The sequence below is a fragment of the Theropithecus gelada genome, chromosome 10 (assembly GCF_003255815.1).
Source record: "Theropithecus gelada isolate Dixy chromosome 10, Tgel_1.0, whole genome shotgun sequence".
Taxonomy (NCBI): Eukaryota; Metazoa; Chordata; class Mammalia; order Primates; family Cercopithecidae; genus Theropithecus; species Theropithecus gelada.
The window spans coordinates 48,605,097-48,620,748 of record NC_037678.1 but is presented as its reverse complement, the minus strand read 5'-3'; the positions used below and the strand labels follow the sequence as shown (position 1 = coordinate 48,620,748).

Genomic DNA, 15,652 nt, shown 5'->3' with positions numbered 1-15,652 from the left:
CCTTCCTTCCTTCCTTCCTTCCTTCCTTCCTTCCTTCCTTCCTTCCTCCCTTCCTTCCTCCTGTCCTCTTTCCCTCACTTCCCTCCTTTCCTTCTATCCTTCTTTCTTTTTTCTTTGCAGAGACAAATCAGAATAATTCATGTTGAACTCTGTATTCGAAGGAACCATAAACATAGAAGCTTATTTTTTCCAGCTGTCAAAAATAGCAAAGTTACTGTTTAAAGAGACTAAAATTCTTCCAGAGACTATTTAATACTTTGAAGAACAGTTTAAAGACTACGAAGTAATTTCAGAGATTTTCCAGTGTGATACTGAGCAACTTTCTTCATGGAGTTAATTTTTATTCATGAGAGTCAAAGGTGAAGCATCTCAGGGCTTTCAGCCTGCAGTGTTGAGATGGAAGCTACTTGTGGCATCCACGCCTTGTATATTAATGAAATCATTTTTTATTTCTTTCATCGTGTCATGCATTCCTATAGCTTGATACTCTGAGGAATGTTTGAACCATCTCCAATGTATATCACTTAGCTATTCAAAAATCTAGCAAAAATGTTTGGTGGTCAGTTCACATTTCTTTGAAAGGAATGTTAATGTATTTTGATGGCAATATAATTCAAACACAATTGACATTTTAAAGAAAAATAATTGGGTTGAAAATTTAATATATGGTGAGTATATCTGCAATACTGTTTACCGGAAAACAAATCCAAGGAACGGCATCTACTGGAAATTTCTAGGATCAACAAAGGTAATGGATCTGAGCCTAGCATTTTACCAAGATGCTCACTTGAAATGGAATTGGACTAGTCAGGAAAACTCCCCAGCCATGGTAAATTTTGGTTTAGCGACACATATATTTAAAAAATCTATGTGGAAGCTTTAAGTAAGCCATATATTAATCTTCTTCTCCTTTGCCTTATTGTCATTTTAGGTAAGTGCAACAGCTCAATGCATCAAAATGGTATTTCCACAGAACGCACTACTAAAGAAATCACAAAAATGGAGCATGTGGTTGTTCTACCTTCATATCCTTTCTGAGAATCCCAGCTGCAGAAGCACAGGAAGCAGCAATTTACACATGAGTCAAAGGGTGAGCTTTAGAATAACAAAATGACAACAAAACAAAAAAAACTGAGTTGGAATTCTGGCTCTCCCGCTTACCAGCTCTGGGACCGTGGAAAAATCCCGTAAATACTCACGAGTCTCTGTATCCTCATGTCCATCATGGGGCAGACAGAGCGCTTGTTTCCTAGAGTTCTCTATTCATAAATGAGATACTGTGTGCAAAGTGCCTAGCACACAGTAAATAAACGGTAGCTCTCATTGTTATTACTACCAGTAACTGAAAAGTACTGAATGACTACAGAGACCCTTTTAGGGTAGAAAGGGATGCAAGTCATTAGTAGGGACAGGAATTGACCAAATTAATGCTTCCTTCAGAAATCTCTCCTTAAAGAGCAAATCAGTATTAATGTTTTAATGCTCAGGGAAGAATTTCAGATCGAAGACTTTTGGTTTTCTGTTTTGTAAGTACCATCACAGACCACCTCTTTCCACCTCCAATAGTACATTTCAACAGGTTTTGTTAGACTTACTGGATTGAATGTAATTAATTTAAAAAAAAAAACCCCTCTGATTTTATGGCTGCCTCCTCATTTGGACTTTTAATTTACCCATTATTAAAGCTCATAGTATTTCTCTAAGCCCGAGAACATTATTCCAACAAAGATTTTCTTACAAATCTAATGGTCCAAAGAAAGATATGAGGAGGAGTAAATGAAGTAATGTAGGTGAAAATAGTTTGGAGGAGGAAAGCACGCTCATGTGTAAGGTGTTATTAATATTGACGAAGTATAAATCTGTATCTAGATATTTCTATCTACCATCTTTCTGGTTTCATCTGCCTACCTGCTTTGTGGACACATGAATGCAATATTCTACCCCCTCACTTTATAAAAATACACCAGCACTTCAAATATTCAATTTCTTGACATACACCTGAATTAATATGTATAAGAATCTTTTCCTATTTAGGGCATGACAGATGTCTTCGATATTCCTCGCAATTATTTAAAATCCTGCAGGAGCCCGCAGAATTTTCGTGAAGTGCTATGTCTCTATGTGTTGAATACCCTGTTAGGACTTAAATGATTCTGTTTTCCTTTCCCTAAAATATAGTTATTTTAAAAATGATTTTTTTTCTGTTTTTATTTTTATGAGCAGTAAATTTCTAGAAAGAAAAAGATCTCCAGCTGGGCGCCGTGGTTCAAAGTTCATAATCCTAGCACTTTGGGAGGCCGAGGCTGGTGGATCACCTGAGGTCAGGAGTTTGAGACCAGCCTGGCCAATATGGTGAAACCCTGTCTCTACTAAAAACACAAAATTAGCCAGGTGTGTTGGCATACGCTTGTAATCCCAGCTACTCGGGAGGCTGAGACATGAGACTCGCTTGAACTCGGGAGGCAGAGGTTGCAGTGAGCAGAGACTGTGCCACTGCACTCCAACCTGGGTGACAAAGCGAGACTGTTTCAAAAAGAAAAAAAAAAAGGGGGAGAAATGCGAAAGATAGAAAGTAGAAAATCAATGATTTGGTGAATGGTGAAACTGAATACAAAGCATAGGTTATTCTATTGAGTTTTCTCTTCCATTAAGACAATTATTTAAACAAACCGATATTTTGCTAACAATATCCAAAATTTGTTTGAAATGTTTATTTATTTGGCTCAACCCACCCCCCCCCACCCCCACAACCTCAAAAAACCCTTAGTGATGGGCCAGATGTTGTCTCTATTTTCAAGCTGTGGGCAGGTTTTTTCTTTCCTGCATAAATCCAAAGATTTTGAATCAGTTTGGAAGCCATGGACATGTTACCAAAAAGTATTTCCTAAAAATAATTGCTAGAGTCAACTTCCAGAAATCTCCGCAATGGGGACGTTAACACATGTGCATAAAAGTAGGTGTATAAGGATCTTCATACAGGCTTGAGAAGCAATTGAGATAACGTGGGTAAGACACTTGGTGTGTGCTCACTGAATATGAGGATAGAGTTAAAAATAAATGTCTATTTTCTTCTCCACAGGGAAACAGACCACAGCTGTTTACGCTCGCTGTTGTATCCCTTGTGCCTGAATATAATGAACACTCAATAATTATTTGTTGAATAAGTGAATGAATGAAATGCAAAAAGTTGAAAACATACCAAATGTCCATCCATTAAGCAATGGTTAATCTGAGTATGATAAATCCAGACAGTATGATTCAAATAAGTTGTTCTAAAGAATGAGATGGTTCTCTATCAGGGGTTGCAAACCCAAATACCCACAGGGAAAGAGCTGGTAACATAAATGAGTGAGCTAGGCTGGGTGTGACAATAGGGAGTGGTAGGGATTTTAGTAAGCTGGAAAACTCATCAACTGTTTATTTGAATTAATCACAATATAATATATAGTGTTGTAATGAAAGCAAAACAGAAAAAGAAAAAAAAATACTTAGAATACGTGGAATTTTAAAGGAAATTCCAACAATCAGTATTTAAACTTTGCAAAGATAATGTTCATGTTCCCAGGCCTTTTCATGGGCAACTGGTAATAAGAACAATGGACATCATGAGACCCAATTCTAAGAATCCAAAGGGGATTGCTGGGGAAAAGAGTGTCCTCATCTACCTTCATCCCTATCCTATGGCGAATTGATTCCAAAGGATGCTTTTCTTCTCAATTTGTTTCCCTCAGAATTTAGACTTACACATTTTCTACTCCCCAAAAATTTTCCCAAACAGCATCTAAAAGATAGCTCTGGGGGATACATTTAAGCAATATAAGACCTCATTAGAATTTAACAATTTGTTTTAGATGGATGCTGTGAGTGGTTTAGAGGTCTTTTTTGTTTTTTCTTTTTTTTCTTCTCACGCTTTCTTTGGAGTTTCTTGTCCTTTTCCCTGTTTTAAATGAAGGAGCTTCATATTGGTTACTTGGAAGAGACCTTCATTCTATTTGCTTTTTTTTTTTTTCCGGTATCTCTCAATTCCATCCAGAAATGGAAAAGCTGATCGCTGTCAATATTATGATGAGTTATTTGGGGATCCCATTTGTAAGTTAGATGAGTTGCCAGAAACAGACCAAATGTTCTTTTCTTTCCTGGCATCATGTAAAAATTGGTTTAAAAAAATCTCAGGTCTTAATCTCCATTTTCACTGCCAAACTTCAGATCAAATGGCCAATGAGATAGATGGGGTTTTGGCCATATGGGCCGCCCACAACTGATTCTACACTTTTTACTCCATGAGAATATAACAAGAAAAGAAAATGATTCCTGTCAACAATTTCTAACACAATTATTTCTAATATGCCTCAGTTCGCATTGGCAAGGGTTTTGTTTTGTTTTGTAGGCTAGAAAGAATTCCTTAACAGGTTGAGCCTGTGAAATTAGAGAGTTGCTTTCTCAAAGGATTAAACTCCAAATACTCCTGAAAATAAAGGCACACTATAATGACATTTTTGTTTTTCATTAAAAGAGAATTAAACTAATGACCTTTTACATGCATTTTTGTTTTTTGTTCTCCAACTGATTTAGGTTTTGTTGCATTATATTATTTAAGCTCCTGGCTGTTTAGACATTTAATGTGCATGGCTTGTTGTAAATAGTAAAATGTATCTATCACATTCTTTCTATTCTACACAAATTAAAAGCATGGCTAATTCATCAACTAAGTTACATATTTCACTATTGGAATATTATGTTGTCATTTCCTATTTAGTTTATCTGTAAGCTAGTTTTGTCCAAATTTGTGTCACTCACATGTCACCTTCAGAATTTTTGCCACATCTTTATATAACTTGGACTATTTAATACATAATCCTTAAAATACCTGATATTCTTTATGTAAACAAATGTATTTCAAAGAAAACCTCATATCATTACCATAATGAGAAAAGCAGTATCATTGATCACCAACAGAAGGAAACTTTAAAAATAAATAAAAGTAAGCAATAATAGTAACTTCTAGTTAGATGCTATTGTATGCCAAAATTTGGACCCAACCGCAATTAAAAAGCTGAAAAAAAAAATAGATGTTGGTGTGGATGTGGTGAAAAGGGAACACTTTTACAGTGTTGGTGGGAATGTGAACTGGCACAACCACTATGGGAAACAGTGTGGAGATTCCTTAAAAAACTAAACGTATATTCACTCTTCGATCCAGCAGTCCCACTACTGGGTATCTACCCAAAGGAAAATAAGTCATTATCTGAAAAAGACACTTGCACACACATGTTTATAGCAGCACAATTCACAATTGCAAAGATATGGAACCAACCTAAGTGCCTATCAACCAATGAGTGGATAAAGAAAATGTGGCATATGTACACCATAGAATACTACTGAGCCAGAAAAAGGAATGAAATAATGTCTTTTGCAGCAACTTGGATGGAGCTGGAGGCCATTATTCTAAGTGAAGTAACTCAGGAATGGAAAACCGAATACTATATGTTGTCACTTATAAGTGGGGGCTAAGCTATGAGGATACAAAGGCATAAAAATGATATAATGGACTTTGGGGACTCAGGGGAGAAGGTTGGGAGAGGGGTGAGGGATAAAAGACTGCATACTGGCTATAGTGCACACTGCTCGGGTGACAGGTACACTAAAGTCTCAGAAATCACCACTAAAGAACTAATCCATGTAACCCCAAACCACTTGTATGTCCACAACTATTGAAATTTAAAAAAAAAAAAAAATTCGAACCCAAGGGCAGCTCTTTTTTTGTTAAAAAGAGTTAGCAGGCATTAAAGGGTTAAAGAATATTAGCAACAAACGGAGACTTTCTGTATGATTGAATCAGAAGGAAAAAAGGGAATTTTCTCACTACACAATTCATATTCCAATCATATTCCATACATACTATCTACAATTATGTCTCCTACTAGCTGTGGCATGAGCCCATTGTTCCCAGAAGCCACTCTAGGTGCTTTAGGTTTCCTATACTGGAAGTAAGGGGCTTACCATTTGTCTGAGAAACGTCATCAGAGAGGTTCTTGGTTTGCTTTCTTCTCTTTTGAGTTTTGCTTCTGTGGGTTCGGGTGTAGCATCTCCTTCGTTGAGGTCCACTGTTTGTAAGGCTGATTCTACTTCCTTGGACTTTATAATCTCTACTGGTGATTCACACACCACCTGGATTATTTTGCCAGGTAATAAGAAAATGAAAAACAAAACATTCCCCCAAAACACGTTTTACAAAGTGGGGTTCTTGTTGCCCCCCTGTCCACGTAGTAGCTACAGTTTTGAATCTATGACCATTTCTACACAGGCACCTCTTGGAGAAGTAATGCTTATGTTGTACAACGCACCAATTTCCAAGCAGCTACCACATTGACATGGTAGTGGCAAAATCCCTTCCCCAAGGGGAAGAAGAGGTAGGAGGTTCTTTTTGGGGACTGTCCTTTGGAGCATGCCCAATACCCATTCTATTCTAGTAAACCCACCTCTTTAATCTGCCACCGAGGTGAATTACACTTGGCCTGTGTAGAAACCAGGAATAATCATTTTCTTAAGAGTCCAACCTTAGAGACGGTAACCATGACAGCTTCCAGTTCTCTTTCCAGTTCCCCTGCAACTGTGAAGAATCTGTCCTCTTTGTAGAAAGGAGAGTGTAAAAACCACTCCGTTTAATCCACTTCCTCATTAAGTGACATCTAATTTTTCCCCAGAACAGTCACTTGCAATTTCACTTAATTGAAGTTTATGCTTTCAGAAGAAAAATGAACTTGGCAAGAAAATGATGGCTAAGTTGTTCACGGCCCTGGCCATGGTACCTAGTGAGCTCGATGTCCCCTGCCTCTGAGTGTCTGTGGCAGCTTGGATGGAAGGGCCCATCTACCATACTCTGCTCTCAACTTGTGTTCTTTTGCAGTGCCTCACTCCATTTGTACAGGGCCCCAGTCACATCTGGGACAGTTTCTGCATTTGTGTTGCTCCCTGCAACAGGACAGAGCGAATTGGCCAGGAGAGGCTTTTATTATTTCCTTCATTTCCTGAGACAGGGGCTGGCAAAATACTACCAAATCTAGCTCAGTGACTGCTTCTGTACGGCTCCTGGGCTAAGGATGGTCTTTACCTTTTAATTTGATTTATTTAAGAAATGAAGATGCGTTACGTTGCCCAGGCTGGCTTTCAACTCCTCGGCTCAAGTGATCCTCCCACCTCGGCCTCCTAGGTAGCTGAGACTGTCAGCACACGCAACCATGCCTGATGGATTTTACGCATTTAAAGCGTTGGAAGAAATATTTTAAAAGATAAAATGTGTGGGGTGGAGACCACAAACGGCCTATGAAGCCTGAAATATTTACTATCTGCCCTTTAAACTGCATGGTTTTCATCTGCTGCTCCCTGGAAAGTGCCATAGAGTCAAAGGTGTCTTCCCACTTGTCTTTGCTGAGCCAGACCCCCGGCTTTCTCGGAGCCTTTTCTTGGTGTCAGGGGGTAGAGGAAGGGGACTCAGTTATTTCCAAAAATATGGTCTGCTGAGAAACTAGTTTGTTTCCCATCATATAGAACAAACCATTGGTTTGCAAATGACCCGAATTTTCCAAATCGAGAAGAACCCTTAGTCTCTGTATTGTCATTTGATTCAGGGAGTTGCCCATCAACAAATCAGCATGCAGAACACCCCAACATTTGGCAACTAAATCACATTTCTTAAGCTAAATTAATTTTCTTAAGCTATTGACACAATTTCTAGTATTTTCTTTTCTGTAAACAAAAATGGAAGTCGGGGGGTTATAAACTCAAAAGTCCTCAGGAGGTAAGGCAGAGAATATCGGCACTGATTGACCAGACATAAGACAAAAAGGAGTGATAGGGATGATGACAAAGTAAAGTCAAACTGTCCCATCTAAAGACGTTAAATGATTAAAAACGCTGGATTGGCCAAACAAAACCTATTTGTGAGGAATGGCCTGCTGCGGGGCTGCTGGTTTTGGATCCCAATCTATCTTTAGGAAACGAGGTGGAGACTGGAGCCATATCAGAGACTGAGAATGGCAATAGAACGTGGACATGGATTTCCACATTTTGAACTAATTCAATTGCATTTCTGAAAAATAAGTGTGAGCCACAAGCTTCTTCAGGTGAGGCTGAAATGTAGGCAGTCTAACTCGTGGTCATAGAGGACAAGCTCCAGAACAACTTGCTGGGCTCTAAATCACATCTGTACCCCTTATGGGTGTGCTAATCTAAGCTCAGTGCTCAACAGCTCTGTGCTTTCGTCTTCTCTGTTATCAGTGGGATCGTATACACATCAGAAAGTTGTCTGCATCTTAAATCAGGCAATACATGTCAAGTTCTTAGCACCATGTGCTCAGTTAATGCTAGTGGTTGTTATTTGTGTTAATGTTAGAGCTATTTACTCTATGAGCATGAATTATCTGGATTATGCACCATGCACATATCCATTATTTAGAGATGATTATATTTATAGCTACTTCTTACTATGCCTGGTGTTGTACAGGGTGTTTAATATTCTTTTATAAATGGCATCAAGAAGTAGTTTGACAGCTTAGGAAATATAACATTATCCCTATTCTATAGAGAAAGAGTGAATAATTGAATGACTTGGCCAAAGTCTCACCACAGATAAATAGGCATTACAATGAGGATGGCATTTTCTGTGGCAACTGAACGTATCTAATAGTGGCTTAACCAATGAAAACATGGAACAAGAAGTTCTGGGGTTGCTTCGGTGGCTCCACAATATCTCTAAGAACTTTGACTCTTTCTGTTCTTGGCTCTACTATTCTTGGCATGCTAGATTTTCATCATTTTATTTGTTACCTCGTGGTTATAAAAATAGCTGTGACAATTCCAGATATCACATCCTCAATCCAATGTTCTGAGAAGGAAGGAAGGTCACAGCCAAAGACTTGCAAAAAATAAACATCTGCATTTTCATCTCCTACCTCAGGGTACCTAAATTTCACAGGTCAGAGCAAGCCACTTACCCCCAGGCCACTTATTAGTGAAGGAAATGAGATCACTAACTTAGACTAATCATGATCAAATACTTTGGGGATATAAAGTTGGCAACTTTGCCTAAAACTAAGGGTAGAAGAGTAGAGAAATAGAAAATAGCTCTTAAGTAGATAAGGAATGGAGTTTGGGTTCAGAAGTATTCTGTCTTTGAGGCAATGAGTTCTTTCTTTGTGTGCAAAGACCTGGAGGAAAAATTACTCATAAATAAAATGATCAGATTGTATGGCAATAACTCTGTAAATCAATTCTATTTAGATGCCAGTGGTTCCCTTGCTGAGCCTTTGCAAATATTGAGAGGTATCAACCCATAAATCCTAGGCCACAAGTCCATTCTCCAGAACACAACTATTTCAGCAGGTAAAAAAATATAGTACTTCTGGAGACTTCTACTACCTTTGAAGTCAGGCCAAGAAGTTGGCTTTTAGTAGCCAAGGAAAATCCACTGACATCCAGTGTGGAAATCCAGAACAATCTTGGCTAAGTAAAGATCTGATTTGTATATACAGACATAAGAATTCAATTTTTATTTGGATAATTTTCCAAATTTCTCCTAGGCCAGGGCTTTGGAAAAAGTTGTTTCCTATTTAGAATATATGACCGCATCTGCACATTTTAATTTTGGAAATCATGAATGGACATAATTAAAGTCAGATGTGTGCTACATTTTAGAATTAAATCCTGCCTGCTTGATTTCTGTAGAGGATATGGTAGACAGAGCATGAAGATGGCTGGTACATCTAATATTGACAATATACATTTCAGTGAAGAGTCTCCCTTTCTGCCTCAAATTTTATACTACACTTACTCTTGAAATTTGGTTATACAGTTTTTACTAGAGCTGTGGTTTTTGGAAACTGATTCGTGGCAAAATAGATTTCCTCCATCTAAACTTCATGCACAACATCATATTAACATTAAAGGTTTTTATTTTAGAATATTTTAAAGATTATTTTGACTGGATTTTTAATGTGATTGATTACAAAGACCTCCTACAGATTTTTTTTTTCTACTCAGTAACTATTCTCTCTCATCTGCTTACACATTGTAATTTTGCCTTGGGAGAGCAATCTTTCCTAACTTCAAGACTATGTAGTTTGAATGAAGCCAACTGAAAAGGTCTAAACCAATCAACATGATCAAGCTCTTTGACTGTGTTGGTTTAGAAATGACAGCATGCGGCAAATTGTATTATTTCTCTAATTATTTACCCTACCTTCCTATAAATGAATTACACACCTGTGCCCATTGATGTGTGACTTGCTTTAGTGAATGGAACATGGGTAGATATGACATATACCATGCCTGACCAGAAGCTTTAGGATCCATTGCGTGATTCACCCATGTCACTATTTTCTCTCTGCAACAAGAACTGCATCTCCTTTTTGAAGGGACTGTTGCTTCCCTACTGACCTCAGCATGAAGAGGCCACATGGGTTAGCCAAAGCCAACTGCTAGCTGGCTTGTAGCATGAGTGAGAAAAGGAAAAAAAAACCAAAAAACTTCTTTGCTATTGAGAAGCACTGAAATTTGGGACTGGGTTGTTACTGCAACATAACCTGGCAAAAGCTGACGAATACAGCATGTGAATGCATTTCAGTCAGTGAAACAGAACAAATTTCCAGGACATGTAGGGTTGCTACTTGACAAATAGCTCATTTACTTTGGACTGAGTGATGTGATGTTGGAAAGCTGAAAATGTAGCCAGGCCAAGAAGGCTGAACCCAGGGAGAGCCCTGAATTAAACTTTATTTGAAACCAATTTAACTTTCTAGTAATGAGAGCCAGTAAACGCCACTTTCTTTCTAATCCAGGTTGAATTGGATTTTCTTTCACTTGCAACTGAGAGGTTACTTATTAAGAGGGATAAGCAACAGAAGTACCTGTTTCCATGGTCTTGCAGGTTATTGGGAGGAAAGAATTTTTTTTTTTTTCCCATTAGAACATTAACTAAATTAACCAATGAGCAAAACATTTTTTTTTTACTACAACTGATAGATTCTATCATTTCAAGAGTTAAAAAAGATTTATTTCTGATAGGACCAGAAGCACATTCTAGGAAAAGCACTAAACTTCCATAGGCTTCAAAATCCTTATTTTTCTTTCTGTCAAAAACTTTCAGAAATGTTGACATCACTTTTTTTTTTTTTTTTTTTTTTTTTTTAAATACAAGAAACTTGTAGGTGGGAGAAATTTTATTTTATTTTATTTTATTTATTTATTTTTTTGAGACGAGTCTTGCTCTGTCGCCCGGGCTGGAGTGCAGTGGCCGGGTCTCAGCTCACTGCAAGCTCCGCCTCCCAGGTTCCCGCCATTCTCCTGCCTCAGCCTCCCGTGTAGCTGGGACTACAGGCGCCCGCCACCTCGCCCGGCTAGTTTTTTGTATTTTTTAGTAGAGACGGGGTTTCACCGTGTTAGCCAGGATGGTCTCGATCTCCTGACCTCGTGATCTGCCCGTCTCGGCCTCCCAAAGTGCTGGGATTACAGGCTTGAGCCACCGCGCCCGGCCGGTAAGAAATTTTAAAGAATAAATTCAACCACATTTTAGCCAGAAATCGCTATTTAAAGTACTCTTGTAATATGGTTAATCACACCCAATTGTCCTGTTGTGAAGGTGTAGAGTACAATACGCTGTTTTGACTAATGCCTTCTCTCTTATTTGGGAGGTGGAAATTAAATCTTAACTCTGTTTTACATATTCCTTCAATCCACATGGACACGGAGTCAGCTGTGAGCTGTATAATTTCACTAGGAAATAAAATCACTGATTACTGGGACATTCTCACTTACTATGTTGTCTCCTATTTGCTAATTTGCTAACAATTACTGCAGAAGGTGGCAAACTTTTCCTGCAAAGGCCCTGCCAATCAGTGTCTCTGTTGAAACTACTCAACTCTGCTACCTAGCAGTAAAGCAGCCATAGATGATATGTAAAGGAATGAGCATGACTGTGTTCTAATAAAACTTTATTTCTGGACACTGAATTTGAATTTTGAATTCACATCATAAAATATTCTTCTTTTAATTTTTATCAACCATTCTAGAATGTAAAAATCATTTTTAGCTTGTGGGCTGTATTTGGCCCATGAGCTACAGTTTGCTGATCCCTAAAATTATTGAGTTCCTCCTACATTTCAGGCACTGAAGTAAGCACGTTATAGATATTATCTCATTTAATTTTCACAAGAACCCTAAAGTGTAGGTGATATTATTATCACCATTTAACAGAGAAGTAAACTGAGGCTCACGAGGTGGTATGGCCTGAAGATGATGGGATCAACGTCACAACCATCAGCCTCATTCTCTCCAAGTGATAGGCTGTCAAAAGATGAAATACTGATGCTGGGAGCAGTGGCTCACACCTGTAATCCCAGCACTTTGGGAGGCCAAGGTGGGCAGATCACTTGAGATCAGGAGTTTGAGATCAGCCTGGCCAAGATGGTGAAACCCTGTGTCTACTAAAAATACAAAAATTAGCCAGGGGTGGTGGCACCTGCCTGTAATCCCAGCTACTTGGGAGGCTGAGGCAGGAGAATCACTCAAACCTGGGGGACCAGAGGTTGTAGTGAGCTGAGATTGTACCACTGCACTCCAGCCTGGGTGAAAAGAGCAAAATTCTGTCTCAAGAAAACAAACAAACAAACACACAAACAAAAAAAAGAGGATGAAATATTGAGCCTTAAAAATCAAAACGTCACTTGTAGAGTTAAGTCATTGAAGGCAATTTTTATAATGCTTCTTTATTTTAATTAACACATATTTTGCCCTATTTTATGTCCTTATCATCAGTTTTTGTGTTATTGTTTGTTGTCAACAATTTAACTTTTAATTCCTGTTTATATTTCTATTTAAAATTTCACACTAGAAAATGGAATATCTTCTGTTTGCCTGTTAGAGATCAACTCTGCATTTTAGCATCTGAGCTGCGGGAAACACAGGGTTCCCTAAACAAGCAACTACACACAAATATCCAAAAAGTTTTTCTTTAGAAAAGTCAGAACCTCAAAGCTAACAGATGCTACAGATTTTACGGGCAGCTTTTAAACTTAAAGTTTGTGGGAAGAAGTCTTGTGGAGTTCCTTCTTGTAGGTTGCTGGAGTAGAAACTTTGACTTTCTATAAAATAGTAATTCATGAGAACTTTCTGGAATGATGAGAGACCTTAGCTTTGCTGAGCTACTAAGATTGGCTCAAGAAAGAAAAGAAGGAAGGAAGGAAGGAAGGGCAGCAAAATCAACAAACAGATTTTGAGAGGTGAAGCCAGCTGGACTTCCCGGGTCGAGTGGGAACTTGGAGAACTTTTCTGTCTTGCTAGAGGATTGTAAATGCACCAATCAGCACTCTGCAAAAATGCAGCAATCAGCGCTCTGTGTCTAGCTAAAGGATTGTAAATGCACCAATCAGCACCCTGTCTAGCAAAAGGATTGTAAATGCACTAATCAGCACTCTGTAAAAATGCACCAATCAGTGCTCTGTGTCTAGCTAAAGGATTGTAAATGCACTAATCAGCACTCTGTAAAAATGCACCAATCAGTGTTCTGTGTCTAGCTAAAGGTTTGTAAACGCACCAATCAGCACTCTGTAAAATGGACCAATCAGTGGTCTGTAAAATGGACCAATCTGCAGGATGTGGGTGGAGTCAAATAAGGGAGTACAAGCTGGCCACCCCAGCCAGTAGCAACAACCCACTTGGGTCCCCTTCCATGCTGTGGAAGCTTTCTTCTTTCGCTCTTCACAATAAATCTTGCTCACTCTTTGGGTCTGTGCCACCTTTAAGAACTGTAACACTCACTGTGAAGGTCTGCGGCTTCTTTCTTTAAGTCAGAGAGATCAAGAACCCACTGGAAAGAACCAACTCTGGACACAATTTCAAGATTTTTCTTCCAACAAAAATCATAACATAGCCATTCTAATTTTTATTCCACATCACAGACAACATTTCAGGAACGTGTTTGGATGTTCAACATCTGTTCAGTTACCATAACTAAATAAAAATAAAAACACACTCCCTATTTATGGCAAGTAAATAAGGGACACCCAGAACAGTTTTGCTTTGGCAAAACAATAATGTCCGGTTTCTATCTTAAGGAGCTGTGAATTCACTTATCCCTACTTATAAAAATTTCCCAAAGACTGTACTTCTTTCAGGGCAGACAGCTGTTGTTTTGGGTCTGAAACTCACGAGGTCAATTTATTAATCTCCCTGGAAGCTACGTTTTTGTGGTGCTTTATATAGCAACATCCCTTTCAGGGATGAATGTACTGTCTTGAAAATTCGATTCCTCTAGATTAAAAGCCAGGAAAACAGTGAGGCTCAACGTCTCTATCTCAGAGGTAGACCTGTGGAGTCAGCTGTCTTAACCTGAGACTGACATTCTCAGCGTCTATTGCTGCAAGATATTCTCATGCCTGATGCAACTTCCTGTCCTGGGTACCGCCCAGAATTAGTAAGAAACTGGATTACCATGGAAATAAGAGTGAACGAGCAGTCAAGGTGGAATGAAGCAGCAGGCGGAGCATCATTATCCCTCAAGGAAGCACAAAGCTGTTCTTACGTGTAGTAGACTCTTTCAGCCCCTACTGATAACAATTATAAAAATTCATGCCCTGATTTTACATTTATTTTGCACTGATTCAACGAGAATTACAAAAATTCATCCAATGTTATCCTCCATGCGTCCCTAATCACGTATGGGGTGAAAGAGTCTACAACAGACAAATCACACTGGCAGCATGCAAGAACACAGGATCCCAGAGCTGAAAATGCCCAATTGTCCAACATGGCGGAAGATGAGAATGGAATGATTCTGCCGTGCAATGTGTAACTTACATTCTCCTCTGCACCTGTGGGGACTGAGTCCTCTTTAACTGACTAAAGGAAGATAAAAACAAAAGTGAGAGTTAAAAGGTTACAAAAACAAAATTGTTACATAAAAGCAAAGGGTTACTTGGGCTCACAGTCTTGTGGTGCATTTGGGGACACTGAATTGCCTATGTACACCTCATTCTAAAAAGGACTTGAAGGAGACTTAAAAAAATGAAAACAGTATATATGTATATATATATGTATATATATAGTTATGTATTTTAAAATGCAACCAAGAGAAAATTAAAACACGGATGCAGCCATGATACAAATGGAGCAAGCAGAAGTGTTGTCACAGAAAATGCTAACTGCTGTAGGTAAGCAAGAAAATGCTAACTGCTGTAGGTCAGCAACGTACTTGTCTTTATATTTTCTAGTAGCTGATGAAAAGAGAGAAATGCAATTAATCATTCAATACAGAGTCACTGTTAGGTAAAAACAAAGAAGCTGCTCAGGAAAATTCTGGTAATAAGTCCAGAGAAACTCATTCAGTGGCCCTTTTCAGCAAGCAGGCTTTATAATACAATAGGCAAGGTCCAAGCCCTATCCTGACCATAGCACAGGGGCCAGCAGCAGGGGCCGCTGCTTTCATCAGGCCTCAGTCTAGGCCAAGTTCATCAAGTCAAAATTCAATTTGACTAAAACATGTCTGTGGAAGGCTAGATTGCTGCAGTCCTACTTATCTACATTCAAACACCATTATACTCCCTGGAGTAATTCTGGCATACGCAGTCCTGCCCCAAGTGGGATAGGAGTTATCCCGATT

At 38.7% G+C, this 15,652-nt stretch overlaps 1 protein-coding gene across 4 annotated transcripts in view; it reads right to left on the bottom strand.

Moving 5' to 3' along the window:
- The window catches only part of BCAS1 (breast carcinoma amplified sequence 1), a 128,909-nt gene that overhangs the window by 17,004 nt on the left and 96,253 nt on the right, over positions 1-15,652 (bottom strand). For 2 of the 4 annotated variants that reach the window (XM_025398904.1, XM_025398903.1), the window contains 2 exons: positions 14,851-14,892; positions 6,001-6,168 (listed from right to left, as the gene is read on the bottom strand). In XM_025398904.1, the coding sequence (XP_025254689.1) occupies positions 6,001-6,168; positions 14,851-14,892 (210 nt within the window). The remainder of the gene's footprint in view (positions 1-6,000; positions 6,169-14,850; positions 14,893-15,652) is intronic. The other 2 variants (XM_025398905.1, XM_025398906.1) reach the window with 1 other exon arrangement.